This window comes from Lissotriton helveticus, chromosome 6 (genome assembly GCF_964261635.1).
Source record: "Lissotriton helveticus chromosome 6, aLisHel1.1, whole genome shotgun sequence".
Lineage (NCBI taxonomy): Eukaryota > Metazoa > Chordata > Amphibia > Caudata > Salamandridae > Lissotriton > Lissotriton helveticus.
In genome coordinates this window covers 1,761,674,801-1,761,702,631 of record NC_136067.1, presented here as the reverse complement: position 1 = coordinate 1,761,702,631, position 27,831 = coordinate 1,761,674,801, and the positions used below count along the sequence as shown (strand labels likewise).

Below are 27,831 nucleotides of genomic sequence, written 5' to 3'. Positions count from 1 at the left end.
CTCACATTAAAGACTCTATTTGCCATTGTGATTACGACAGATTGTTGCAAGTGAACTGCAAGTGCTTTCTGTCCACCAACTATACACTAACAACTTCCTGGACAAATTTGTGTTAAGGACCAGGTCAATGTGCCTCCCATAGGTTGTAACACCTTTGCACATTTGAAAGTCTAGTACCTGCTGACGTTCTTTGCTGCTCTTCTCCATCCAAAGAGGAAGAGAAACTCCATCTCGTAGACCCTGAGAGCTCGGAGTTTCTACATTGATCAGCTCTTTTTGGGTTTCTCTAGGATAAGAAAGGAAGATCAGTGCATAAATGGGCCATTTCCAAAACTTTCCTTTTATAAAGATCTGCTATGATCAGGCCAAGAAACAGACCTCTGGAAGACCTGATGGCTCATTCCTCCAGAGCCAAAGCTTCACCACCACGCTGGCATGTGACCTGTTTTGCCCGCAGGTCACATACTCTGTTAGACTGTAATGTGGGTGTCAGTTCACACATTCACAAAGCACTACTGCCTGGATAGCCAGTCCAGTGGGAAGGTAATTTTGCCCGCTTGGTCCTGCATGACTTTTTGGTCTGAGCCATTCCACACACCCACCACCTGGGGAAGTACTGCTTTGGTATCTATTCACAAGGTGAGAAATCTGTAGTTAAAAAACATTAATCAGAAGAACAAGTTACTTACGTAACGCTTTTTCTTGTAGATACTTTATCTTGTGGTAGATTCCACTCCTTCCCAATTTGTAGAACGGGCTCCTTTGGTCCGTACTAAAAAGATTCCACCCTTAAGATCTGCATACTAGCGCAATCTGATTCCTAATGGCTCTGCTTATAAAAATGAGGACAGATATAAAAAAGAAACCTTGACACCCTATTGGCACGGTTCACATGAGGTGCCATTACTCTCCTCATATATCATTAGAGCCACTTACTATTGACCAAAGCCAAATTGCTTCTCATCTACCACAAATGAGCTAATTTGGCATCAAACTGATGCTAGATCACCTCCCTGAGATAATACAAAGCCTGTAAAACACACCCTTAATCTGTCTCCCCAATAGGCACTCTCCACCCAGGGACTATCCTTGTAGCTGTCATTATTCCTCACTCGACATGCCTACTCCTGAAAAGACAAAATTGATCACCGGCCCCAATGTTTCATACCATTCCTTTAACGAGATTACTTCTAACGCAAGGCATACCCATACATTCTGTAATCACAGGCCCGATAACACTTCTCTTAATCTGCAGAGCTAGTCATCCTAAACGGAATAAATACAGGGCACAAGTCCTAAAAAAAGAAGTGGGGGGACGCTGACGTCACGACAAAGTGACATCACGAAAAGTAGCTTGCACTCAGTTGAAGTTTTTAGTTACCGAGCTCCCGGTAAAATAAGTGGGGGGACGCCGTCCACCCGCGTGGTACCCCGACTCGAGCCCTGAATAAATATCAATCTTCACAAGCAACCTCAGAAAAATCACCCCCTTTCTCCGCAGTCACCCTCCCCCTGAATTGTAGGTCTGTGTTTTTGAATGCAACATCAATCATTGCCCTCCTCCACTGTTCACTTTAAGGTGCGCGCGCACCTCTGTGTCCCTGGAGCGCGCAGTGCTGTGTGTGTGTGGCGCACACTCACATTCCCGAAAGTGTTCGTGCCGCCGCTTTTAAAAGGCGAGCGGCGCGAAAAACGGGCAATGCATTTCCTGGTTGCAGAGGAAGAGGCAGCCTGGAGGCTCAAGGAAGGAGCACTTCATTTCTTTTCTACAGTGCAGCTGCGGTACACATTGTGTGTTTTTGTTTAGTATTCATGTTAATTGCAGTGCCCATTACGAGCTGTGATTAACATGAATACTTTAAACAAAAGCGCACAATCACCCCGCAGCCACGCTTTAGTAACAAAAGAAATCAGCACCGAACACGTCGTGTGCTTTCAGTATCACCTGAAAACACATGCCGTGTTTGTAGGTTTGACGCATTTCTTTTCTTAACTTCCCATATTCTGCACTTCACGTTAAATGAGTGATATGACTTTAGGTGAATATTTCATTTTAATGGAAAACAATATGACCTTGGGCTCAGGTTTTAAATTTGTGTCACAGGTCCATGGGATTGCATCTTTGCTTGGATTTTGGACTCCTATCTTATGATTGATGCAATTTTAATTTTCGCTTTAAAAATGTATTTTTTGTTTATTAGAAATACATTTGAATTTCTGGGAAATCAGCTGCCCCAATAAATTTTTTTATTCTGATGTGTGGTGAAAGGCAGAGGCACAACTAGAGCCAAATTTCGGGGGGTGGGGGCGCTAATTCTTCCAGCATTAGGCGGAGTGGAGATGCAGGGTCTCTAAGAAGGGGTGAGAGAACAAGTAAGCCTCATTCCACAAGCGAATGGTCTTTTAAAGACCTGTGAAGCACTCTGGTGCGGCTGCAATAAGATGGATGCTAGTCAAAAAACTGTCTGTGTGTGTGCCCAGGAAGCTGTTTCAGCCTGGGCTAACACACACGACAGGGAAGGGGGAAACAGGGTTGCGGGCTTACCCTCTGTGAGCCCTATGGGCGATGCACGCCTGGTGAAAGGGGAGAGTCAAGTAAAAATAACCGTTCTTGGAATGAATAGTTTCTGGTTTTTATTTTTGTTGTTACTTGAAACAAAGTGTCTGTTCCTACCCAATGACAGAAGAGGTTATTTAGCGCATTTTTTGACCTTATCATAAATCAATGAAAATATGTATAGCTTTCTGTAATAGTAAATGTAATTTCTAACCAAAATACAAAGTTCCTTAAGTTATACTGGCAACTCTTGGTCATACCGCTCAGGCATCCTAAAATTTGTTTTACTGAGGAAAGATGTGTCCTATCATTAAGCATAAAGAATACTCTCAGGAACAGATGACATACATTTGGCATATCTTGTTGTGCTACTTAAGTGCCTTGTCTCTAGCTACCTGCCTTAGGGCGATCTTCAACAGCCGCAGGGCCTTGGAGCAACTGCTGTCAAACCATTTTGGTCCCTGGGAGCTACTGTTTGTTCCAGCACTGAGACCTTGGGTGAAATATCCACGTATGCCTATAAAATAGCACCACTTGGGGACATGGGTCCAAACGTGGAAAGAGGCAGTGTGTAAACTGCTTAGACGACACCTGAGACCATCTAAACCTCCTGCATTGATCTCTGAGGAGAGCGCACCCTGAGCCTCTGACTAGGTTCTAGTACCACCATTTAAACCTACCGATTGCTAGGGACAAGGGGTTATGATAACTGATTGGACTATGCACTTTCCTCTTCGGTGCTCAGGACGGACCCTGGTGGGCATGTGCTGAGGACGGCCGGGGCTGTCCAAATCCTGCCCACTTATTAATTCTCCTGCACAGCGCCAAAGGGGCTAAACTAAAGTTGTTAATAAACAAAGAAACTGACACAAACACAAAATCTATAATGGAGGCACAACCCCTCCCTCTAAACATTGATAAATACTGGGATTGATGGACTTAACTAATTTCTCCATAGAAAAATACAAGATTGGAAGTACTTAAAATTGTGTTTAGCTCAGAGGCCTCTCTTGTAGGAACCATGTGCAGCTACTCCAGCAACATACATTTGAGCTTGCTGCTCCGTGGATCTAGAGGACAGTCACATAGGGGACTGTCACTGTTCCCTTTAAGGTGCGCACCACTGTGCCCCTGAGCACTCAGTGCCATGTGTGGCGTGCACACACATTCCCTAGAGCGCTCGCGCCGCCGCTTTTAAAAGGCAAGCGGTGCAAAAAACGGACTTTTCCTGGTTGCAAAGAAAAAGGCAGCCTGTGGGCTCAAGGAAGGAGCACTGCATTTCTTTTCTTTTCTAGAGTGCGGCTGTGGGGCACATTGTGTGCTTTTGTTTAAGTATTCATGTTAGTTGCAGCACCCGTCCGCGCTGCAATTAACATGAATACTATAAACACAAGCACACGAGAATAATATACTACCTAAAAAAAAAAATAAGCAACAACATCCTGGAAAAAGCAAACCCTCATAGGGAATGCAAGTTTAAGTAAAGCATGTGAAATCTAAGCAGGAACAACATGGTTACCTTAATGCTTTTGCACTCATTATGCAGAAATCAGTGAGTGGTCAAGAAGGAAGAGTCAGAGTTATTTTCCTTCTCTACCTGCCCCGCCCAAACTGCCACGAACGCCAAGCCTTATCTGTGGGCCTTGGCTATTTCTGCCGTCCTGGGACGCTTGTTTAAAATAAAGACGCAGGGAAACGGAATCTGTTAAATTAAAGAAGTAGGGGCACCAATGCCTTGCCGATCCCGCCCACTTCGACCACTGCATGTGTGGTCCTTTTAAGAAGCAAGCAGACTACTTCAAGGGTTAATGATCATCTTGCTACTAGAATGCCTGAGCTAGAGTGCATAAGGTAAATCAACATGATTGGACAGAGTCACTACAAAAAAATGTATGTGCTTGGACTCGGAAAAGAAATGGAATCCGATGGACATAGTTTGTTTGGCAGTGAGGGGAGAAAACCCCAGCAGAGCTGTATTTTCATTCTGTTGCTGAAAGTTGTTTAATTCCCTTCTTTGTGCAGCGTACAGAGTATTCGCATGAAAGCTCAGCTTTTTACTCTTGGGGTACTGAATCACGTACGCTTGGAATTACCATTCGCTTTCCCTGAAAACCTAATGATGTGCCCTCAGCAGCAGCTACCGTATGACAAGGGAGTAAGACTGCAGCGCCCCATCTTTGGGGAGAAGGTGGTAGCTGAGGTAAGGGTTGGGTAACGACCTTAATCTCACAAAGTCCATTTTCTAAGAAAAAAATTATTTTTGGGAGGTGAAGTAAGGTTCATTGACAGTGACACTAGTTAAATGACGATGATTCGAAAAGTGTGGCAAAGCAGATTATTTCCAAAACCAAGTGTTTTGATGTATATAAGCGATTATTGCTTTAAACCCAGATCATACATACTGAATGTCTGAAAATATGGATTATAAGCTTGTTCTTAAAAACGCCTCCTACATCTGCCGGTTGCACTTAAACACTTATGTGCTGCTCTGATGACAATCAAGTCCCGGGATCAAGTGACAAGACCAATGCTGTGCTTCCGGTTCCTGAAAGTACGCATGTCCAGAGGGCACAGTAGGTCAACAACCTCTGCCCAGGCTGACACGGGGGCTTCGGACGGAATGGGCCCAGCAGGCTGTAAAACTATAACATCCTGCGCAGGAGGCTCAGGTAATGTGACTTCTCTGCTGGCTTGTGTGGCAAGGAAAAACAAAGCTACCACCCGCCAGTGTGTCCAATCTTTGAAGCATGTATGTGCTTCTGGTCACCAAACGGGTGGTGTGATTGTGGCAAAACAGCAGGCTAGACCCGCCCTAGGGATCACCCACGTGATGGCTGGTACACCCAGAGTAGACTTACAGGAAGGCTGGTTGGGGCATGGCTAATTGATCTGTTAAACTCTGCTCAGCGCTGTTCATGAATATTCTATCCACTGCAGTGAATGCGCAATGTCAGCAGTTCTGCATGTTGACATTTCCAAGGTGTCTCTAGCTCTGAGACTGTATGCCTTCCTGGCGATTCCACTCCTGCCACTAGTTCTCAAGATCAGGACTGTTTGGGCCCAAAACATCCTAGTGGCCCCGAACTGGGCTTGGAGAGTATGGTTTCCAGTACTCCTGAACTTGAGCATTTGTCCTCTGATCAGGCTGCCCATCTAGGAGGACCTGCTTTCGCAGCAACAGGGCAGGGTTCTGCATCAGGGCCTTTACCATCTTCACCTTCATGCTTGAAAAATGATTGGCATAGCAGAACACCTTTAACCTTTCTCTGGAGGTAGTTGATGTCATCTTGGCAGCCAGGCATCCCTCGACAAAAACTGTATATGGCGGTCTTTGGGACAATTTGTGGCTTGGTGCGGTTCTCTGCAGTCCGCTCCCCTCCAGGCGAAGTTATCTGACATTTAATTTATTTTTTTCACCTTGGCTCAGTAAGGCCTTGCTCTGGGCGCCGCTAAAGTGTACCTTTTGGCTCTTTAGGCCTTTTTGCAGTTGCCGGATCAGCACTCTTTGATTATGTCTCCAGTTATGTGCTTTCGGAAAGGTTTACAGCATGTGTTGCCTCCCTCTCCCTTTGTCATACCACAGTGGGACATTAAATTGGCCCTTTATTTCTGATGTATGCTCTATTTGAGCCACTTCACAGCTGTTCCTTGTGGCTCCTAACCATCTTGAAGTCTTGGGGGCGTTCAAAAAGCTCCCTTGAGAAGGCATTCCACTAGTTAATTTCCATTGGCTTTATGGTTTGTAACTCACACTTTATGCCTTCCTAATTGCTGGCTTTATTTGTTTTACACTGTCCAGAATGAGTTCGTCCCTACAAGGAGCAAAGCGTTTTCACACTACTTCTCCTTGTATTCTATTTGTCAACATTGTAAAGAACTAAAGTTTAGAGATTGCATTTTTTTGTCAACCGAGATTAGGATAGTCCGAGAAGAGGTAGTAATGTCTTCAAACCTACCATAGAAAATCTAGGCCATCTCGAGTTTTGAAGTTACAATGCGGTTCTGGGACATGGAACACTCTCGTAGCAAAGCAGACAACTAGGGCGATGCCAAGGAATCTTTAATGCACGATCTTCAGATGCTCAACCCTGAAGATATTTTTACACAAATGTATGGATTTTGAATGCAACCATAATAGTGTGAAGAACTAGCATTTTTGAACCAATTGAAGACTAGTTTAGGATCGTTTACCAATAAAGCATTGGTGCAGCAGACACTTGTCAGCATTAAAATTAATCAACGATTTTTAACTGAAACGGAAAACGTTTTGGCGACACATAAAGGTTTCTTAAAATTCCTTAATTGCGACTCTCTAATTGAGAATCGCAATTAAGGAATACCTCCCCATCCATTCCTATGGGCCTAGAGGCCCATAGGAATGAATGGAAAGACATTCTTAATTTGCAATTCACCATTAGAAATTCGCAAATTAAGAATGCAATTTCAAGGGTGTCCAAAGGACACCCTGTTGCACCCCTGAAATCTGCTTAGAAGTACATTTTGCACACTCACATGCCCCAAGGGCATGTGTGTGTGTGTAAAATGGAACTTTGAAAAATGCACTTTAGTGCATTTTTCAAAGTTTTCGCAAATTACCATGAAGGTCAACTTCATGGTAATTTGCTCCCCTTATTTGCGAATTCGCAAATTTTAAAAGTTTGATGCATTGCATTTAAGGAATCTCAATTTGAGATTCCTTAAATGCAATCGCAATTTAAGAAATCGCAATTTTGCGATTTCTTAAATTGCGAAAATTACAAACATGTTAATGCATCCAAAAAATGGAAATTACATTCGCAAACGGCCGATTTTTGCAATTCGCACCATTTGCGAATGCAATTTCCTTTGATGCATGTGCCCGTTAGAAACTCGTGCTGGAGGAAACGTCACTGTTGAAAGGTCACCTCAGTAGTTGATTGAAGGCCTGCTAATCTAGAGACTCCATGCTGAGCAGCGACATTTACAGGTAAGTAACTTAGCCGGGTGCAAATATTTATCATTTACTTGTTCTATTTTTAATTGCATCCTGGTGCTTTCCCCTAGCTCGACTCTTCAGTCCATGTTCGCACAATTTTGCTTTCTTTGCATGTAGAGTCACCTACAATGTAATCGCCCCAGTTCTTTTGCCTTAAATTGAATGAACCGAGCAAGTCGTATCTGCATCCTGAGCTCTTCGAGGTAACATATTTTTGTACTTTTTTCCTGAAAAGGTTATGTGGACCCAATGCAGACGATGAATGATGTGATTGCACAACTCGATGCCATTGTGAGCTTTGCCCATGTGTCCAATGGAGCACCAGTGCCGTACGTCCGACCCGCCATTCTGGAGAAGGGCCAGGGAAGAATTACGCTGAAAGCCTCGAGGCACCCTTGCATTGAAGTGCAAGATGAAGTAGCGTTTATCCCTAATGATGTCATCTTTGAGAAAGAGAAGCAAATGTTTCATATCATTACTGGTAAGCATTTATCAAACGTCTTTCATGTATTTTTTATTCTCAATATTGTTACGTGTATTTTAAACATGTTTTAATGGCCGCAAACAGGCAAAAAAGTATTGCTAATTACATTGAAAGGCCTGATAAATGAATTGTGGAAGACATTTTTCAGACATGCAATATTATTGTGCATGTGCAGGTCCCGATTCACCGCTGGAACTTGCTTTCAATTGGATGCTCTGGATGGGAGCACAAATGCAGCCCCCTCTCCCCCCCGCCTCCGTGTCCCCATCCCCCCCCCCCCATCCTCTCGCCCCTCCTGCCCTGTCATGTCTTACACCAAAGCACTCTGCTTTAGTTTTGTCCCCGTGAGACACACGGGCTGGGTCTGTCAATTGGGCATGTCTTCTTAACCTGCCATTTTTGTGTTCAAGGAAGACCATTTGCCTTTTAGTGCCATCCAGGAAAATGTATATGATAGTGCTTCTAATCGTGGTCTTCGTTCTCCTTGCTCCTGTCTCTTGTACCCCACACCCCTGTGCTTTACAGATACATTTGCACTTTAAGCATGTACTCTCACTCCCTTTCATTCTCTGTCCCTCTCGCTCTTTGTTCGACTGCGGAGTATAAAACCAACCCTCCTCCTCTGCACAACCCTTGAGCAGTGGAGGTGGCATGTAATGCAGATAGGTGACCTTCTACATTGCAGCTTCCCTTAAATGAGTCTTGCTGTAGTCCAGGACTCGTGTAGAGTCATGGAAGGTCTGGGAGATCTAAGATTGTTGCTAATGATTATGAGTTAGTAATACATGGACTGTTGCACCAGAGCAGGGTGTCCTAGTGCTAATTCGTGCTATTGAAAGTGGGCAAGGAAACATTTTTCCTAACAGTAAAGAACCAGATATTTAGACTGCACATCCAGATTTTAAGACTTCTGATACAGATTTTACGACTACTGTTTCAGATTTTAAGACTCTTGCCAGCATGAAGGTGGTTTTCAGATGATTGTAGAGAAAAAGGAAAGGGAGAGTGAAGGAAGTAACCAGGCACATGTCTGATAGATCTGCTCCAAATGAAAATGGTTCTGCTTTGAATTTGATATTGGAAATGTCAGTGCCATAAACACTTAGAGGGCATATTTGACTCTAAGCCAACAGTTGGAGCGTACCAAATATGGCAAAATATGCTTATACACTTGCGGGAGCCCTTGCATCCAAACATAAAACCTCCTTTACTAAGCCCATTACACCTGTCCTGGAGATTTACCAAACAAAAGTAGTAAGTGCCACCCTGTATGCATCAGAGCTCTGGGGATTTTCTAACTTAACCCAACTAGCAACATCTGAGAGGAAATTCTTACGAAGGTTGGTTGGCGTTCCACAAAGTACACCCACAGTCCCGCTGTTGTTTGATCTAGGCAGGCATAATGTGGTTGATATAGCGAGACTGAGGCCATTATTGTATTGGCAGCGTATTTGCACTACCCCTGAATTGGCTCACTATGCAACAGCCCTGAGAGATATAATAAGGGCTGATAAATCTCATGTAATCCAGTGGCTTAATGAATTAAGGACACTTCTAAAAGATCTGGACCTTATCCAGCTATGGGAAACTTCTGACATGACAACATTCCCATCAAAAAAGCTCCTGAAAGAAAAATATTGGGCAATGGTCTGGAGAGAGTCCATACGAGTAGTACAGGCACCAATCTAACTGGTCGCTTTCTTGATTTTAAATCACGTCCCCACTGTGAGGCATACTGGGATATTATTGAAAGGCCTCAAGACCGCAAATGATATTTCCAATTTAGAATAGGTACACTTACAGTAAAAGCCTTCAGTTCTAAATGAGTACCACTAGGAAGTGATAAATGTGATAAATGTCACAACTGTAAACATAAGGTTGAGTCTATAGCACACATTTTTTGAATGCCCTCTTTATTATGCTCCGCGCCGTAAATGGTTAAAACCAATTTGCTTGAATTTGGGCACACGGAAGTATAAAGATGCCCTACGAATACTGGAATCTGACTGTTCACCTTGCATAGCTGTAGCAACAGCAACATTTTTAAAATGGTCTTGGATTATACGCACCCGCACTTTGCAACCTCATGCTGCTAACTAGTAATCACATGTGTTTTATCTGAAACTGTCTTTTAACAATGGAGTCATTTTATTCTCTTAATTATTGTTATATGACCCTTTAACAAGTAAGCTATTTGTATTCCAAAACTACAGATTTAAGATATTCAATAACTATTTTAATTATGTGATGTCCATGTATTATTTATAGTGTAATGTATAGTGATGTATTGTGTGTTGCTTTTATGACAGTCTGTCGAATAAAGATTTTTGGAATGCTTATACATTTTAGCATCAAAGAGAGGCGGTGACATACAACTCTTAGCAGTGAGAGTAAGAACTTCGGAAATCTTAGATAAAGAAGTTACAGTTGTCCAGGATGAAGAAGCTAGTACCCTGGGCAACAGTTTTCTGGTAAGGCGAGGAGCTGAACAATTGTCTTTAAGAGCTCTGGAAGGCAAAAACACATAATGCAGTCATCTTGTTGGAACAAGTTAATGGAAAGTTAGAGGCTACAGTTTACACCAAGACTATGCAGAGTTTCCAGTGTTGATGGAGGAGCCCTCTACTTTGTGCACCACCAGGATAAGATAAAATGTATAGAGCGCACTAAACCCAGAAAGTGTCAAAGCATAGCGGAACAAAGGAATCAGCTGGAGCGAACCTGCAAATCCACGAACCAGAGATTGGAGAGGCTGCCATAGATGAAGAACTTAGTTTTGTCAGAGTTTAGCTGTAAGGAGTTGCCATGCATCCATTTAGAAATAATGGAAAGGCTATTCTTATTGAATTGTAACTATAAGAGCAATTCCCAGTTCATGCAGATGAAAAATTAAGACCAAAATAACAAATGAGTGCAGCTAGACATGCTATATTTATGTTAAATAAAATGTTGCTTGGAGCGCAGGCTTTTAGACCTCAGTGTTACATTTTAAAGATGACCTAAAGGGGGCGCGGGGATACAGCTTGCGGTTGGTCACTAAGAAAGGAGTACAACCAATCCAACCCCTTGTCATTCACTTCAGTGACTCTTAGAGAATTCAGTAGAATTGAGTACAAGACAGTATAGTATTGAATGCTGCAGAGAAGCCCAGCAAAATCAGAGCATCATTGCCATGCTCATCTGAAGACTGCCCAGGGCAGATACAAGGACACCCTTCACTACCATGTCCATGTATGAATCTACTGTGTGTGGAGTCCAGAACTCTGTCAGTACATTCTGAAATTTGAGATTTGAACACAGTCTCTGTAACTTTCACAGCAAAAGACAGAAAGGAAATGGGGCTCAACACGGAAAGCACATTAGGATCAGCTGTAATACTCTTTAACAAAGGGACCACCATTGCATTCTTCCAACTGGAAGGAACAGTGACCTTTGCAATAGATTGATTGTGGTGCTCCTCAAGACTGGAGGTACGGTGTTCATAATGATTTGTTACGAGGCATGTGTATGTGTGGCTGTAGGTGCACATGCATGGGTCCGGATGTGTGCAAGTTGTTTTTCTTCAAAGAAGTCTTTCGAGTCACAAGGTAAAGTGACTCCTCCTCTTGGTGATAATGTGCATGGGTATCAACCCCATTGTTAGATTGTTTTCTTTCTGCCGTCGGGTTCAGACGTGTATTACTGCACTCCGGTTCAAGACCGGTTTGGACGCCTTTCGGTCCATAATTCACCCGTACCCTTGTCAGTATTGTTATCGTACGAATTCCCATCTTTGTTTCGAAATCTGGAAAACAATCGCCTGTCAGATTAATGCACTCAAACAGCAGCCTTCAGGCCTCGCCCTTCTGGGCCCATCTTTCTAGCTCTACGGCTTTGCATTAGAATGCCCTGCTGATGGAATGGACGCCATTCCGTTTATGCATGAGATGCTATGCTAAGTACCCACGGACCAGTTGTGGTTGTCTCCCTATCACAGGGAAGAGGACTGCGAGGCCTGCTGAGCGTTCCGATGAAAGAAAACCTTACAGGATCAAAGGGCACATCGCAGGGAGATGCAGCAGAGAGGTTAACAATACACCTTAAATCTTTGGACAACAGAATGAGGAGGAACTCCACGATGCCTCTGTGGCCGAGGAATAGGCCTTTTCCATTGAAGACTTCAGCTGTGACTTGGAGATTGATCTCCAGATGCAGGACATCCACCAGGTCAGCGTACTGTGAGTACTGGTGTATCCTTCCTACCACTCAAAAAAACATTTGGTTCCGACTGAACATAAGGCTTCTGGACCACCACTGCCAGCAGGCAATGGTCAGCACCAAACATCTGCTGCGGATGCCCGCCTTAGAGCTCGGCACTAATAGTGCAGCCGTATCCATCGACTTCCACGCCGAGCTGACCCTATCAATCCTTTGGTTCGACCACTTCGGCTCCAAACCTAAAAACTATATTGACACTGAATTTCGAGACCAGCATCAAAATCTGACCCGGTACTCTGGCGGAACCAATCCTCCATAAAATTCAGGAACGGCTCGATGCACGCCAGAAACAGATACACATACAGCCTCAGACTGGCCGCATCTTAACCAAGACTGTGATGTCTGCCCCACCTCCATCAAAACGCCAAATCTCCTTTGAAGAAGCTATAGATTTGCCTCTGCCTGTTACAAGGAGAAAGACAGACAAGGCAACTAGTCCCTTGCACCCTCTTCCACCTGCTTCTCTACCACCACCTCTTCCGCCACCACCCTTCATTCCACCACCTTCTTTCTCAGGGTGATCCCCTAGATATTACTCCGCAGGGATCCCCACATAACTTCATGGGTGAGCATGGGGCGGATGATTCTTATGATGCACCAAGCCCACAGTTCCCTGGCATAGTACATTGAAAAACATTCTGGCACATGCAGGTGGAGGGTATTTGTGGTTGATTTGGTTTGGTCAAGCTTGCAGCGAATAATTTGCTTTCTGTTTGGTTTTATAAACTTTGCCTATTGAGTTTCCTAGGAAGGTGAATGTAGAGGACATTGCAGTAGCTGAGGCATGCCAAGTCCAAGTGTCTAGAAGCTTTTTACAACAGTGCAGGATTTCCTCACAGAGTCGAGGCCCATGAGTCTTACCATTGACTGTCGATATTGGAAATGATGGTTGAATTCAGGTGAAGATATTAGTTATTTTTGGAAAAAGTATGAATGTGTAGGATCGCCAGCTTTGTGAGTTGTTTTCAAAAAGATTGACTCTCCTGAATTAACCCATTCTGGTGACTAATCACTTCCAATCTCTCTGCTTCCATTGCAGTCCCAATTCGTTAACATAGAGGTAGGATAAACTCCTTTCTTAACATACCTTTAAGAACTGAAAAGGCTTCATTGACGCTATCACAAATGTGAAGCATCTTTTTTCAGCCTAGTCACAATTGTTCTCATCAACTTTTCTGTTCACCGCACATTGGATTGTTGAGAACAGCTTAATGGAGACTCCCCACCCTGCATCCCCAGAATTTTATCAAAAACATCTTGAATAAATTGAGTGTAGTGCTATTCTATTTATCTTCGTCTTAGCTGTTAAAGACATCTGAAAATCGATTTGATATGCATGAGGCTTCTACTCAGATGAATCTGGTAGAGACACTGATAACCAGGATGTGTGGACATCACTGATGAATAGAGCAGGTTGGAAAGGTGTGCAAGACTGGCAGGTGGGGATAACCACAGCTAGGAGGACTTCAGGAGACAGTTGAGACCATGCAGCAGAAGTCAATGGCACCAAGAATATGGTATAATGATATGGGAGTGACTAGCAGGTAGGGATATTCATGAACAAAGCATGCTACAGACTGTAGACAAGGATGGGACTGTCAGGAAGGTTTGACTGTGACTAGGAGGGTTGTAGTGGGGAGTCTGGGAATGGGAAGAGTGAGCAATTTATGAGATTATCGGGTAGACTTCTCTAGGACTAGGATTTTGTGGTGGAAAATGTGGCAATTTCGAAATTTGAGTCTAACAGATTTGTCAGAAAATTGCACATGTATGAGCCTTTAGTTTGGAGTTTGCACAGTCTTTTGACAGCTATAAAAAGATGATCAAGAGAAGAAGTGGGTAATTTGGTTGATGAGTGATGCCCTGATGGTACTTACTTTAGCGAGGGTCTTGTCATCTCTTCGGGTTAGAAGTGTAGACAGTTATTTTTCACTAATGAATGGCATTGCATTGTGGGTGTTGCAATTTCGGAGAGAGAAGGGTGTTGGAGCACCAGACTCAGAATCTTGTCTGATTTACAAACCTGCATTTTTTCTAGATGTCAAATGTGCTTCTTTTGAAAAGCTCCTTCCAAGATTTCTCATCCCGTAAAATATCCCTAAACGTTTCAATGGATTTGTAAAACTTCAGTCCCAGCAGTGGCTGGTGGTTGGTCCATAAGTATTGCAATTGATAAACTGAAAAACACACATAGGATGTGATGACCTGATTTCATAAAGGCACCATCTAGTGACATCAGTTCATCCTGTCTATTTTTCAGGGGGGCCTATTGATGTTTTTTGATTTTGCATATTTTTACAGACTGCTGCGCTCATTACAATTGCCCCAGTAAATTGTGGGCTCTGCACAAACACGTATTTTCACAGGCGTCACAATTATTCATTTCTCGAAGTTTTACCACACCCAGTAATAACAGGTTGTGATAAGACTGACCCCAGGAGTTAAGTTTCAGCATGTCAAATCTATTGACATTTAAAACATAAAAATGCACGCATTGCATAAATTTACTTTTTTTTATTTCCTACCCTCTAACATCACACAATTCACAACCTACGTCTAAATTTAAAAAAATGTACTTCCATAATTAACACCATTAAGTACCAATTAAAAGTCACAAAAATAAATTAACTTCCCACACTTCACCCCTATAAACCCCACAACCCACAGCTAAAATTAAACTGTAAAAAAAATAATTACACAGTTGTTATTTTCAATAAAAAAAGAATAGTATTTAACAACTATTTAGAAAAGTAAGAATTAATTTATTCCCCACCCTTTACCCCTATAAAAGTAAAACCCACACACAAAAAATATAAACAGTTAATCTAATTAAATATCAATTAATATTAATGATCAACTAATTATTAAACATAAATTACTTCCCACCCTTTACCCCTATAAACCCCACAACCTACACCTAAAATTAATTACATCATTTGCATAATTCATTTTCAATCAATTAATAATATAAATTAATCAAAAATAAATGAATTTCCACCCTGTACCCCTATAACCCCCACAACCTGCGCCTAAAAGAATTACACAATTACCGTAATTAAGTACCAATTAATTAATATTAATTAACTAATAATTATTTTACAAATAAATTACTTCCCACAATTAACACTATAAAATCTCAATTAAATAAATATAAATAAAAAATAGTCAATTTATTATAATTAAATACTTCCCACCCTATTCCCCTATAAACACACACCCTGCTACAGAACTAAAAAAGGCAAAAGTACATTAAAATTATATTGATAACTACTAACATTTAACACACATTAAAAACATAAACAATACTTATACAATAAACATAGATCACATACATTTAAAATATAAACTAAAATACAGAACACTATTTAAAAATCGATATTTTAAACAACTAAATTTTTGCATGTACTATTAATGGCTTTTATATTTTTGAAAACGATATTTTTTTCCCTTAAATTCGATATTCTTGACCACGATATTCTTGTTGTAGATATTTTAGTGTCAAGATATTTCCAACTCGATATTCTGTCTGCATACCGCTAGATAAAGTTTCAATGAGAAATATCATTACCAAAGGGCAAGTACATTGTTCTGCAGGTACCCAGAAATTAACTGTTATTAGTGGAATGTATCGCTCATAGTGCCACCCACCAAAGTAGCCCTGTAAAGCATGTCTCCAGGCCTGTTTTGGGAGTCTGTGTGTGTAGTTTTAAACTTCCATTTTGACTGTGCAAAATAAACCTTTTGCCTGGCCTAAACCCTCCTTTTTAGTACTTATATGTCACCCCGAAAATAGCCACTTCAGGTTCATAGGGCAGGGTGCATTGCACTTAAAAAGTAGGACATGTGTACATAACGTTTACATGTCTTGGCAGAGACAAACTCCTAAAGTTGTTCTTTACTGATTCAAGGCTCACTCTTCCATAGTCTAACATTGGTTATAGACCTACTCTTCCGCCACCACACATAGATTCATGCCCATGAGCCATTATGATATCGTTGGGGGAATCAGCCGTCCTCCAATGGTGGGATATGTCTCTTTTGTTGCTATTATCCTGTTGCAAGCAGCAACTTGTCACCACTATTCTCACCCTAATCACTGTGTATCCCTAAAATAACACTATTGAGATTTTGCTCCTCAGGGATGCCAACAGTGACAGCTAGAAGTATAAAAATTGGGAAACATCCTTAACAACGAAGATTTTATAACGACTTACCTGAACAACAAAGCCGGAACCACAACTTTAAAAAACCACGAATTTCCTTAAGCACGACTTCCCTAAACCACGAGTCTCTCCTACCCTCCGCTCCTGTATAACGCCACTCCTCAGAATTAAGGGAAAATAAGGGGGGGTCTCCCCCCCACAAAAAAGGATAAATAAAAAAAAGAGCTAATGGTATGCGTTGTCAAAGCATACTAACATAGTACATTTAGATCTGGGTTTTTTTTTACGAGTGGTTCACGCAAGAAGTATTGTAATTACAATAGTACCATCTAATGGCCAAACACGAGGTGTTTCATTTCGTGGTTTAGGAAGTCGTGCTAAAAAAGGTAGTGGTTAAGAATAACTCGTGGTTAGGCTTTTGTGGTTAAGGAAGTCGTGGTTTAGGCTGTAGTTGTTTAGACATACAACCATAAAAATATGGCGAGGAGCGACGGCGCCAAACTCACCATAGATATTGCTCCAACAGATGTGGCACTTCTCTCCACGATCAGCGTCCTCAAGCAGGAAAGGGAAGGACTTCCTTCCTGCTCAGTGGAACTCCAACAACCAATTCTGGAGCTGCTCTCAGCATGAGAGCTGCTCCAGGATTGGTGGGAGCAGGCTAACCAAGTGCTCCTTGTGAGGCTGGGGGCATGTGTCCGCAATCCCCTGGCTGTTCTACAGCTATGGGATTGCGGGGTCTAAAGTGCACATGGCGGGCTGGCAGTAGCAAACCATTGGCCATCCAGATATACGCACTGCAGAGGCACCTGTAATCCTGCAATAGCAGGATTCAGCCCCGCTATCTGCACTCACATTGCGGCTAATAAGTAAAATGTCATTGACATGCCATTTTACTTATTTGTGTGTGCCTGCCACGCTTGCGGCTAACGCTTCTCCACTCTTGAGGATATGCATGAGTGCCCAGTGCCCCAAGGCATCTCTTACATCCAGAAGTTTGACTTTTCCTCTTTTTATAGTCTGTCTGGGGTATATTTGACCCTATGAAAGTATTTGAATTGAATCATCTTGAGCTTTGCAGAGATTGGCAACTCCCTAGCAGCCATTTTAGCATCTCACCAATCATCATCTTTGATCTCACCTAAATCTCCTACCCATTTAGACCTAGACATAATTAAAGGACCAGGAGTGTTCACCACCAAAGCAGGGTATAGTTTGGCTCAACCCATTTTTTTTTTGTAGGTCAGTTTAGATTTTACAGGGTTAAATTCTGGTATAGGATTCAGCAGCTTCTTATATTTGTCTAGTACATGTCAATTGCTAAAAGCGAAAAAACTGAGACCTATGTAAATCATATTCTGCACTCAGGTCAGCGTAGTATTTCATATGATTCAAGATCCAAACAACTTCCAATCTGGATATACTATTTGCATACTCTTTAAATTAAGTTTCCATTTGGCATCCTATTCATAAGAAATCAAACCCCCAGATGGAACAAGGAGAATTCGAACCTTCATGAATGTATTGTAGGGGAAAGAGAGATGAGATCATGTCTTAACCCACATGTGAGTACTATAAAAGGTTAAGAAGGAATTGGTGAAACCTATACTTGTGCAATATGAGATATTGAGTATGAGAGTCGGTCTTAATCTGTGTAAAGAGAATGTTTGATTATTGCCGCCCAGTATGCAACCGCAAATTGTATCTGGATTTCATGGGGGTTGATAGCTAGGATCCTATTGAATAGTTAAGATTGATTAACTATGTTTTTTGGCAGTCATTTGGAATATGTTTCTGTGTAGTAAATGTATTATGGCTCCTGTTCCTACATACAGTAGTTTTTAAGAAAAGAAAAAAAAAGACTAACATTGGTTTAAACCATTACACGTAATCGATGGTACGTTCAGTTTGAGAGCAGATAGAAAAATCCTTCTTCCACACCTTTGGATTTTAACTTAAATTCCTCTTTAATGTTAAAGTCAAATTTCAAGTTGCAGCTTTGAAAATCTCACTTTTAGAACGTTGGCATTTTTCTGCTCAAACTAAAGGCGCCTTTCTGCCAGTGTCCAAGGTCACGTTGCTATTAATGGCTCTCGTGTGGTGTGTATTCCTTCCAGACCATGAACAAAAGAGGCCTGTGTGTAGATGTATTACGTCTTTCTGATACGATGGTTTGGGAGGAGTTGTGCCCTTCCCTGATTACACTTCAAAGGATCCTGCCTATAGCACACACAAACAAACCTGACACTAGGCCTTGCCTTTATTCCTCTAAACAGATTTGAGCCAAACTCAGGGAAGAACTGGCCAGATCGAGTTTGGGAGTAGGCCAGAGATCCCGACCCCTCCCCCACAATGGGGTGCTGGGAATACATTTAGCACCCTCAGAACCTCCTGGACCTGTGGAAGATTCAGAAGGAGGACTGCCCTGCTGTCTGAAGAAGGATGATTGGATCTGCTAAAAGGATGCTAGAAGTGACTCCAAGGGTCAGTTGACTGACCTCTCATTTGAGCTATGTGGACACAAACGTCTTGAGGTCTTCTTTGCAACTGCCCAGCACCAACTGGGCCTACCTCGACCCTGCTGCAGAGGGTCAAGCACAGGTTAGTTTAGTGACTTTTGTGGTTCACACTGGCCCAATCTCTTGCAAATACCAATTCCTAGAGACAATAAATAGTGTTCCCCAACCCAGCCACTCTCAGCAAGGGCCTACATCTATTGTCTGGATTTACCCTCTGTATCAAACACTTCTTTAGTTCCATCATAGATGAATCCAAACTTGTAGGATTCAATTCGCTTTTTGATGTCAAGATGCTCTTGAAGCTGGAAAAAAGTGAGTGCAACTGAAGACTTAGTTTGTTGATTTAACTTTGTAAGGTCTGGTGATATGCCCCTTTTCAATAGGTCTTTCTTTCACTCAAAGGGCGGGTATACAAGGTGCCTGTCTACCTCTAGTTGAAGTTTGTTGCTCTATGCAACGTACACATTTATTAAAAATGCATCCTGAAGGATTTTTTCTTAAAATGTGGGGCTCAGCAAGTACTTGGAACATGTATCAGGGTCATTGTGGCTCTTTTAATTATCGGAATAATTTGTCCTATTTTCAGAGAGGAAGGAAGAATGGAAGTGAGACAAGAGTTGCTAAAAATGCCCATGAGGGGTGATCATTCATTTTAAGTGTTCATAGTGATGAGGTTGCCTTTAGCAAGTTGAAACACTCACTAGTGATTCCATTGTCAAAAAGTTTGTAAATGTACCATGGGGTACTTGAGCGAGAAGTGGTGGGAAGTTTCCCATCACGTTTTAAAAATGTTAATTTTATGCCATAATATTTATTATGTTTAATGATGTAATCATTTATTAGTGGTGGTGTGGTGTTTCCTTTTTTTATGGAGTGACATTTGAAAGCTATGGCAAAGGGTTTGAAGCAGTGCTTGACCGCTTCGAAAGTGTGTTTTCTTCATTATTGACTTCGAGGATGGCTCTGAACTAATAATCTGATTTGGCAGTGGTGCTTAAATTTTTCCTGTAGAATTTTGTCATTCTTCTTTTGATTATATTACAGAGTGGAAGGTTTATAAATGTTTGGCGGTCTCTGTGGGCATGTTTGTGGCTCTCTGCTGATCTGTGGATAGTGGTTCTTTTCTGGAGATTAGCGATTTTGGCTAGGAGTTGGATACTTTGGAAGTGGGATGGGTGTTTTTGGAAGATTGTCCAAAGGCCTGCTTCACTGTTCAGATGAAAATATCCACGAGTGAGAAGGCGAGTAAGGAATTAAATCTACTATTACTAGACCAAGTGTTTCTGGCCAAGTTATCACACTCCAGAATTTGTCTAAACATTCATCTCACCAGCATTATATACGCCCCATTCCACAACCACTGACCAGGATTCAACAGGAAAATTATAAAATATTGTGCCGTTTGTTGTTTTTTGTGTACATTCATGGGGGCTTAGGTGTAGCAATGGAGAAGGTGACCTCCATAAGTTAGGGTCTCCTTATTGAACTGAATAAGCCTTTGTTGAACATCTGAGATTGGCTTCTGTGGAGTAGAGATGAGAAGCAGGTGGTCTTCCTAATTTTGTTGGGTCGGATGCATTATAAACAGCAGATCGCCACTTACTGCTAAAGGATCTGCTTAAAGAAGTTAAGCCAATAATTGATCTGGCCAAAAGTTGGTGATGTTTCCTTCTAAAAGACTGGTAACTGCTGGTGAAACTTACTAGCATCATTCCAGATCGGTTTCTCCTAGTTGTTGGGTCCCTCATGGCTCATCACTATCCCCAACTCGCTTCACTATTTAGGTGCATGCATTGAAGCTTTGAAGGGGAGGAGAACAGTCCATCCAAAAGTGCTCCTGGATATTCAGTCCAGGCTAAAGCTGAGCATGTGTACCCTAAAAGGGATTAAAATTGAAGTACTAGTCAAGACAGTGGTCATCCTAGCCAGACCACCATTTTGTTGACCTATTACAAGGAGTCTAGTCTGTGAGGACATTGGCCATTAGGAGCTGGTTTCTGATCCCTCCATGAAAAATCAAGTCTCTCAAGTAGTGAAAAATTGTTACTTCAAATGTTTGATGATTAGTAACATTGTTCACTATTTGAGTATCTAAGACAGGACAGCCATACTCAGTGCCGTTTTATTTAATTTGAGGGCTATTCTAATAGCTTTCCTACATGCTTTATCTCAACAGTTGGAATAGAGGATTCAGGCCTTGTTGTAAGCTAAGACAAAGAGCATGTGTACCCTGTGTAGGATTAATCTAATTGAATTGTGCTTACGAATCGTAAATGTTCTGTTATTTGCTCAAAATATAGTGTCCAGGGAAAAACACCATTTATTGCCAAAGACCTTTTAGTGGAATCACAGCCGTAATTTGTGTTCTTGCTGGTACACATGATTCAAACAATCAAAATTTGAAACAATTAGATTGGGTGGACGAATGTTTGATGTTATGGATTTTATATAATGGAATTAACTTTGCTGGAGCTATGAGCAGACTAAATCCTTTCATACTTTGAGAAGACATTGAAGACCACAATGATCGTAGAGTCTTAGTTTCATACTTGTGTTATAGATATGCTTTTAGTCATTCTGTTTTTGTAAGTGGAATGGAAGAGGTGTGGCTCCGCGGCTAGGGCGACTGACTCCGGAATCTGGGGATCACGGATTCGATCCTCAGCACCAGCGGCAGATTAGCTCAGCACCATGTGACTCTGGGCAATAGCTTGCTTAATCTTCCCGACGGCCCCCAGCGCCTAGAGACCCTTGCGGGTGATTGTGTGCTTTACAAATATGGATTATTATTAAGTCATAGTGGTAATTGACCCAGACGCTCTGAAGCTGCTCCACAGTCACATAGACGCAGAGCCTTTAAATATACAATTTATGATCTTTAGCCGTATTTAGGATTCCTTTACACTGGTGATGGTCCCCTGTGATTCAGGGTTCTGAACATATGTGACTCCTGTACCCACCAATCACCCCATACTTGTTCGAACTTTAACTCCTTAGTATTAAAGTTAACCTATGTTGCCCTATATGATTTTCTTTACATTTAATTTCATGTTGCTGCATTTGTCCACCAGCAGCGAGTTTTTTCTCTTGATGCTGTATAATTAGTAAACTGAGTATTATTACAGTACAGACTGTTGATTTAATTTTGTAAACTCAGAAATCAGATTTCCCATTAGTGAAACATGCAATAGCGATGAGGTGGGGTGTGGCAGAGGGACCATCGACAAGGAATTGGGTAAACAAACTAGACAAAAGCATGATTGCGGTAAAGGAGGTGTTTCAAACTAGAGGATGTCCCAGGAAGTGGGATAAAAATTGGAGCAAATGGAACACATATCGAGGGGACTTGTGTGTCTCTCCGACTACAGAGATAGAGATGACAATCCATGGTGGGTATACTCTTGACGCGAGTGACTGAATCGCCATTAATCGTTCTGTATTCATTTACCTGATGTAACAAAACTGAAATGTATGAAAACAAATGTTTGTGACTATTGGATACTTTGAAACTAATACAAATATTTACAAAAAAAAATCGGATTAGCATTTCATATATTCTTTATATCTAGGTATTTAATGTATGTTAAATACTTTATTTTTGACCAATTTTTCAGGTCCTAACATGGGAGGTAAATCAACATACATCCGTCAGACTGGCGTGATAGTTCTTATGGCCCAAATTGGTTGCTTTGTTCCATGCGACTCGGCAGAGGTGAGCATCGTGGACTGCATTCTGGCTCGTGTTGGGGCCGGGGATAGCCAAATGAAGGGAGTGTCAACTTTTATGGCGGAAATGTTAGAAACTGCTTCCATACTCAGGTAAGGTAGTCTGTATTTTGTTAAAAAATTATTTTCTATTGTGGTAAACAAAGGTTTTGTCAAACCAGTTGAGCTGAATTTTATTACAAATACCATAAATCATATTTGTGAATGTCAAGGAACGTTCTCAACTAACTGACTTGTCAGTACTATCTACAATGAATACATCTTTTTTCACTGAGTCATCATCTTGAAGTATCTTCAGATGTCGGAATAAATCCAACAATTTCTCAGGTGTTAACCCTCGCAATTTGGTGGAAGCCAAGTGTTGCTGCAGTACATTACTACATCCAACATGGGCATCTATGGTGTCTGACTCATGACTGATGCTAGTGGATCTTTCCATACATGTATCTTATAGTTGGTGCTGCAGACACCAAGAAGAGGGCGAGCTGCCATCTTCTTTGTTGACGAGCCCATTTGGTTGCGCTGTTTTAAGAACCCAATCCAAAACTATACAAAAATTACAGTAGCAAATCAGATCGACACTTTCCTCTAGTCCATTCATAAGGGGCGTAATATATTTGTAAAAACACGGTGAAAATGAAGACTTTTGATCTCTCTGGTTGCCCCCAGAGAAACATTAATCATCCACTTCCGTTGTGATGGCTGCAGAAGCAGTTTAGTTTTTCTCTGTCTTACGTGGAAGCCACAACTTCACTGAAATTCTTACGGTGAAGGCTTGCACATTGAAGCCCCTTTTCCACTTATAATGAAGTGCTTAAAGATATGCTTTATGATAGCTTGGGGGAAACCACAATCTGCCATGCAGACACAAGCACAGGCCTACACCCTCAAATCCATTTTTTTTCCAGTTCATCTTATACTGCTGACTGAAGGTGTCTGCACTTCTTTAGCCTTTCTATTTAGAGTCTAAACAGATTGATGCCAAGGGCTGAAAAAGTTTTGAGTTAGTAAGCTTGGCTTCTAGTGCTTCATTTCCGATTGCACATTACTCTAATAATCTTTCTGAGTTGGCTGCTCTTGCTATGCCAAATTTCCCAACTGCAGATGGGCACTATGTTGGGCTGTATACCCTCCATTGCCAAATATACGGGACGCAGGGCTGTTATCCCAAGGCATGAATATGATCAACTGGCTTTCCCATGTTATGTGTAGACTTGGCTCAATGACCTGCTGTTCGATATGTGAGAATCTCTGCAGAGCTAAAACAGACAGCCTACATTAGAGTTTCAATCAAAATATGGCAAACATCTGCTTACCAATGCATTATGTGACTGTGGATGCTCTGCTTACAGTAGACCTTGCTAATCTACATAAATGCAACAACCTCGACTATGCTTCCTACTTTCCAAAGACAGAAGTGATGGCCGGTACAGAGTGGCATCGGGTTGATCGCCGAGGTGCACAATACTGTTGTGGAGCATGCGTGTCAGGCTGAGGGAGATTACTTCGGATCAATGAGTTCTTTTTTCAGGCAATGGGTTGCCATTCTCCAGAAAGCGTTCACCTGTTACTTTCCCTCCGCCCCCTGTGCAAAAGTGTTAATGAAGGAGGTGCTGTGGATATTGTCCTTCCTACTTTAAGTGGAAAGGAATGCTAGTCCAGATAGTTCATGAAAGCTAGAAAGGTAGTTGCCTCCATTCTGTTTTAGACCACTTATTGTTTCAGCAGGTATTTCAGGAAATAGAAATGTATTCTGTCTTTCAATCTGAAGGATATAGATTGCTCAAAAGTCCTAGGATGATAACCTTTTTAATTTGTGATGCTGCCATTTGGTTTCACATGAGCTCCCTGGTGGGTATTTACAAAAAATTCTTGGTGGTCGCATTACCTTATCAATGCAGATTTGCCAAGGTTGCAGTGAACTATTTTTACTTCTCATGCAGTTATTTGCATTAGATTGCTCTTTCCTTAAATATTAGGAGTCCGTCACTTATTCTGTTCCATCACATGCAGTATATTAGGATACTGGAGAAAAAAAAAATCCTTGCATGACTTGAAAAATCGCCTGTCCTTTATGAACCTAAAATACTCTTTGGCCTTGAATGGGACCTATGGTCCTGTTGGGTTGGGTTTTGGCTCGGGCACCAGGGATCATAAGAACAGTACCCAGCCGTGAGCTACTACTCAGAAGACCTTCGAGTGTCACCCATTGATATGCAACATTCTGGATGGAGAATGAGGACATCTGTGCTCTCATGCTAACTTCTACTTCCCAGCAAAAGCCAGCTCTGGCTGTCAAACCTTGGGTCTTCAGACAGGTTCAAGAAATCTCAAGACACTCTCAGCTAGCCATCCCATAATATTTTGACAATAGATATTGGGCTCTTATTGACAGTATATTCTTTGATGCTGAGAATTCCCCAAAACTGTGGGTTGATTTTCTTTCTTCAAATCATAGATTGCTCCTTGGAAAAGCAATAACAAATTCTTGAAACCTGGTCGAAAAAGATGTTAAAATCTGGTGGTTCCTCCTTCAGTTAGGAAATCATAACAACCTTGTGAGCCACGGGAGGTTGTACCTGTGGAATAAGTTTACTTGATGTTTGATTTTAAGCTATCCCAGGGAGGAATCTAAGTTTTTGTTTAACCTGACCAAAAGTAGTCGGGCTGAAATTGCGGATGTCTCAGTACCTTATTGAAACTTCTGCTAGAACCATGAATATTTTACTGTATATTTAGTAGCACACTTGGCTCAAATCTTTGTGTCTCAAGGCTGGAACCAAAGAGAAAGTCATTTATTTGCAGTTTGGTGGCACTAACTTCTTAAATCCCTCCTGCATACCAGTTCTCAAGCAGTACAGAATGGATGTGGTCACCAAAGAATCACCGAGTGTCATTGAAGCAATACTTTTGAGACCAGTCCCATTGTTCCAGCCGATGAAAGCTTGTGTGACTTTCAGAGTCTCTGCATCATTTCTCTCAAACCCCGAGACAGGCAACACCGCTTCCTCTGGCACCATTCAGCATTTCCCAATAGGACCTCCAGGGAGGTAAACAAGCTGCTTCTCCTGACCTTAGCTGAGTTCAGAAGTCCCTGTGATCCAGAGGATCTGCTGCCCTCTTCAGTGCCATCCCAGTTCACCTAATTTTAGTCGGGTAGAAAGCTTTCTTTCCACAATCTGTCTGGACCAAGAGTACCACTGATGTGTAAATCCTCTTGGATGTCTGGAATGGTTGTGCTCTACAAACTAGCATCTTTTTTCAGGCCTCCTGGTTAACATCCGAATATTGTCTGCAGGAAGTGGAAAGTTTCCTTCTTTTAGAAGCAGTAGAACCAGTCTCGCCCAATGGAAGGAAAAAGGGTGGAGTGTTGTTAGTCATGACATACTTGGCGTGGTATTCCCCTATACTTTCTGCCTTCACTCCCTGATTTTTACTGAGCTCTTTTTTGTTTGCAAAAGAAAATATTGATGGTCGGAATGCTGGACAATGCAAACATTCACCCCTAGTCACAAGGATCTGGTTTAAATACATCATTATTTTGCTCACCACACCACCCCAGTTTGGGCCCAGCCATATGCAAATCAGTCTCGACCCTGTTCCTTGTGGGAACAGTCCAGCCCGAACTGCCAAGCCAGGTCCTCCCTGGACCGGAAACAAGCAACCTGGGACCGGTTTCAGGGCATCGCCCTTCATCAGCCATGTTAGCTTGAATCCAGTAGTGTAGTGAGCACGGGACCCATTTCTGGGCATACCCTTCATACTTAGAGTCCTGAAACCCGTCCCAGGATGCTTGCTTCTGGTCCAGGGAGGACCTGGCTTGGCAGTTCGCGCTAAGGAACTGGGTCAAGACTGATTTGCATATGGCTGGGTCCAAACTGGGGTGGTGTGGTGAGCAAAAGAATGATGGATTAAACCCAGATCCTTGTGACTGGGGGTGAATGCTGGCATTGTTCAGTATTCCATTCATCAATTGTTTCTTTTGCAGAGCTCTTGTTTGTTGGCATTAGAGCTCTGTGCACTTTACCCCTGCTACAGAGTGGTGCTTGTGCTCTCTTTAATACATGGTAACATTGGACTACACCCTATTGGCAAATTTAATTTAATTGTACATGAACTAGTAAATGGTGCTTCATGTTTCCAGGGCCTGTAAATTAAATGCTACTAGTGGGCTACAGCACTCATTGCGCCAGGATCCACATCTGTGCATACCCTTGCGATACAAAAGGTGATGAGAGGAATGCTTGTAATAAGTCTAACCTCTAGCAATTGCTAAGTGTAGCATTCCAACCTATCGTTCTTTTGCCCACCATACCAGGAATGCCATGAATTGTTGTCACCAAGCAAGATGCTGTGTTGTAGAGATTAGAAGATCACTCCTGAAGTTGTGGCTTCAGGAGAGGCCATAGATTTATTATCACAAACCATTAAGTATTCAAGTGTTAAAACAGCTAATAGCTATAATGTGGGTGAATCAACATGTGAGTGGCAGTTAGACCAATCGCTGCGTACCTCAGTTCCTGCTCTTCTTCGTGCAGATGGTATAAGCTCTGCAAAATTGCTAAACCTCTCTGACAAGTCCTAATTAAAGAGTTAACCTACACCTGTGGTGCTTCGTAAGCTCATTTAGCAGTGTCCTCTTTTACATTCACTTATCTGCAACCCAATCTGAAACTATCTATCTACATTAGCTAATGCAGATCACAGTACTATTCCTGTACACACAAATTACAGTTCTGAGCCATAAGTCTTCTAGCATTGAAGATGACCATTGATAGTGTTAACCAACGGTGACAATTATGCTTGTCTGTCACCCATTACCTCGTCAAGGTTTGTTTGCCCTATTAAACAGTAACGATTATTTGAAAATAGGTGACTGGGAAATGCATTATATCTGGAAGCAAGTCTGTTTTTGATGGAGTAGAGAGTTTAAAGCTATATTGCAATCAATTTAAGCTTTCTCTTATTGGAAAGGCTTGAACTATTATTATAGATAAAAGAATGTGGTTTATTAAAAATATAATAATTCATGAGCTCAGTAATTCTTTTTAAACATGGATGGGTGTAGCGTTCTGCTGGACACTAAATGATGCAGTCCGCCCCTAGGGGCAGTGCTAACACCCACCCCACACCCATCTAACACAGGTGTT

General features: G+C 41.9%; 1 protein-coding gene across 2 annotated transcripts in view; it reads left to right on the top strand.

Annotated features, from left to right (window-relative positions):
- Positions 1-27,831, top strand: part of MSH2 (mutS homolog 2) — a 799,418-nt gene that overhangs the window by 571,634 nt on the left and 199,953 nt on the right. For both annotated transcript variants that reach the window (XM_078649651.1, XM_078649652.1), the window contains 2 exons: positions 7,768-8,013; positions 22,570-22,774. In XM_078649651.1, the coding sequence (XP_078505777.1) occupies positions 7,768-8,013; positions 22,570-22,774 (451 nt within the window). The remainder of the gene's footprint in view (positions 1-7,767; positions 8,014-22,569; positions 22,775-27,831) is intronic.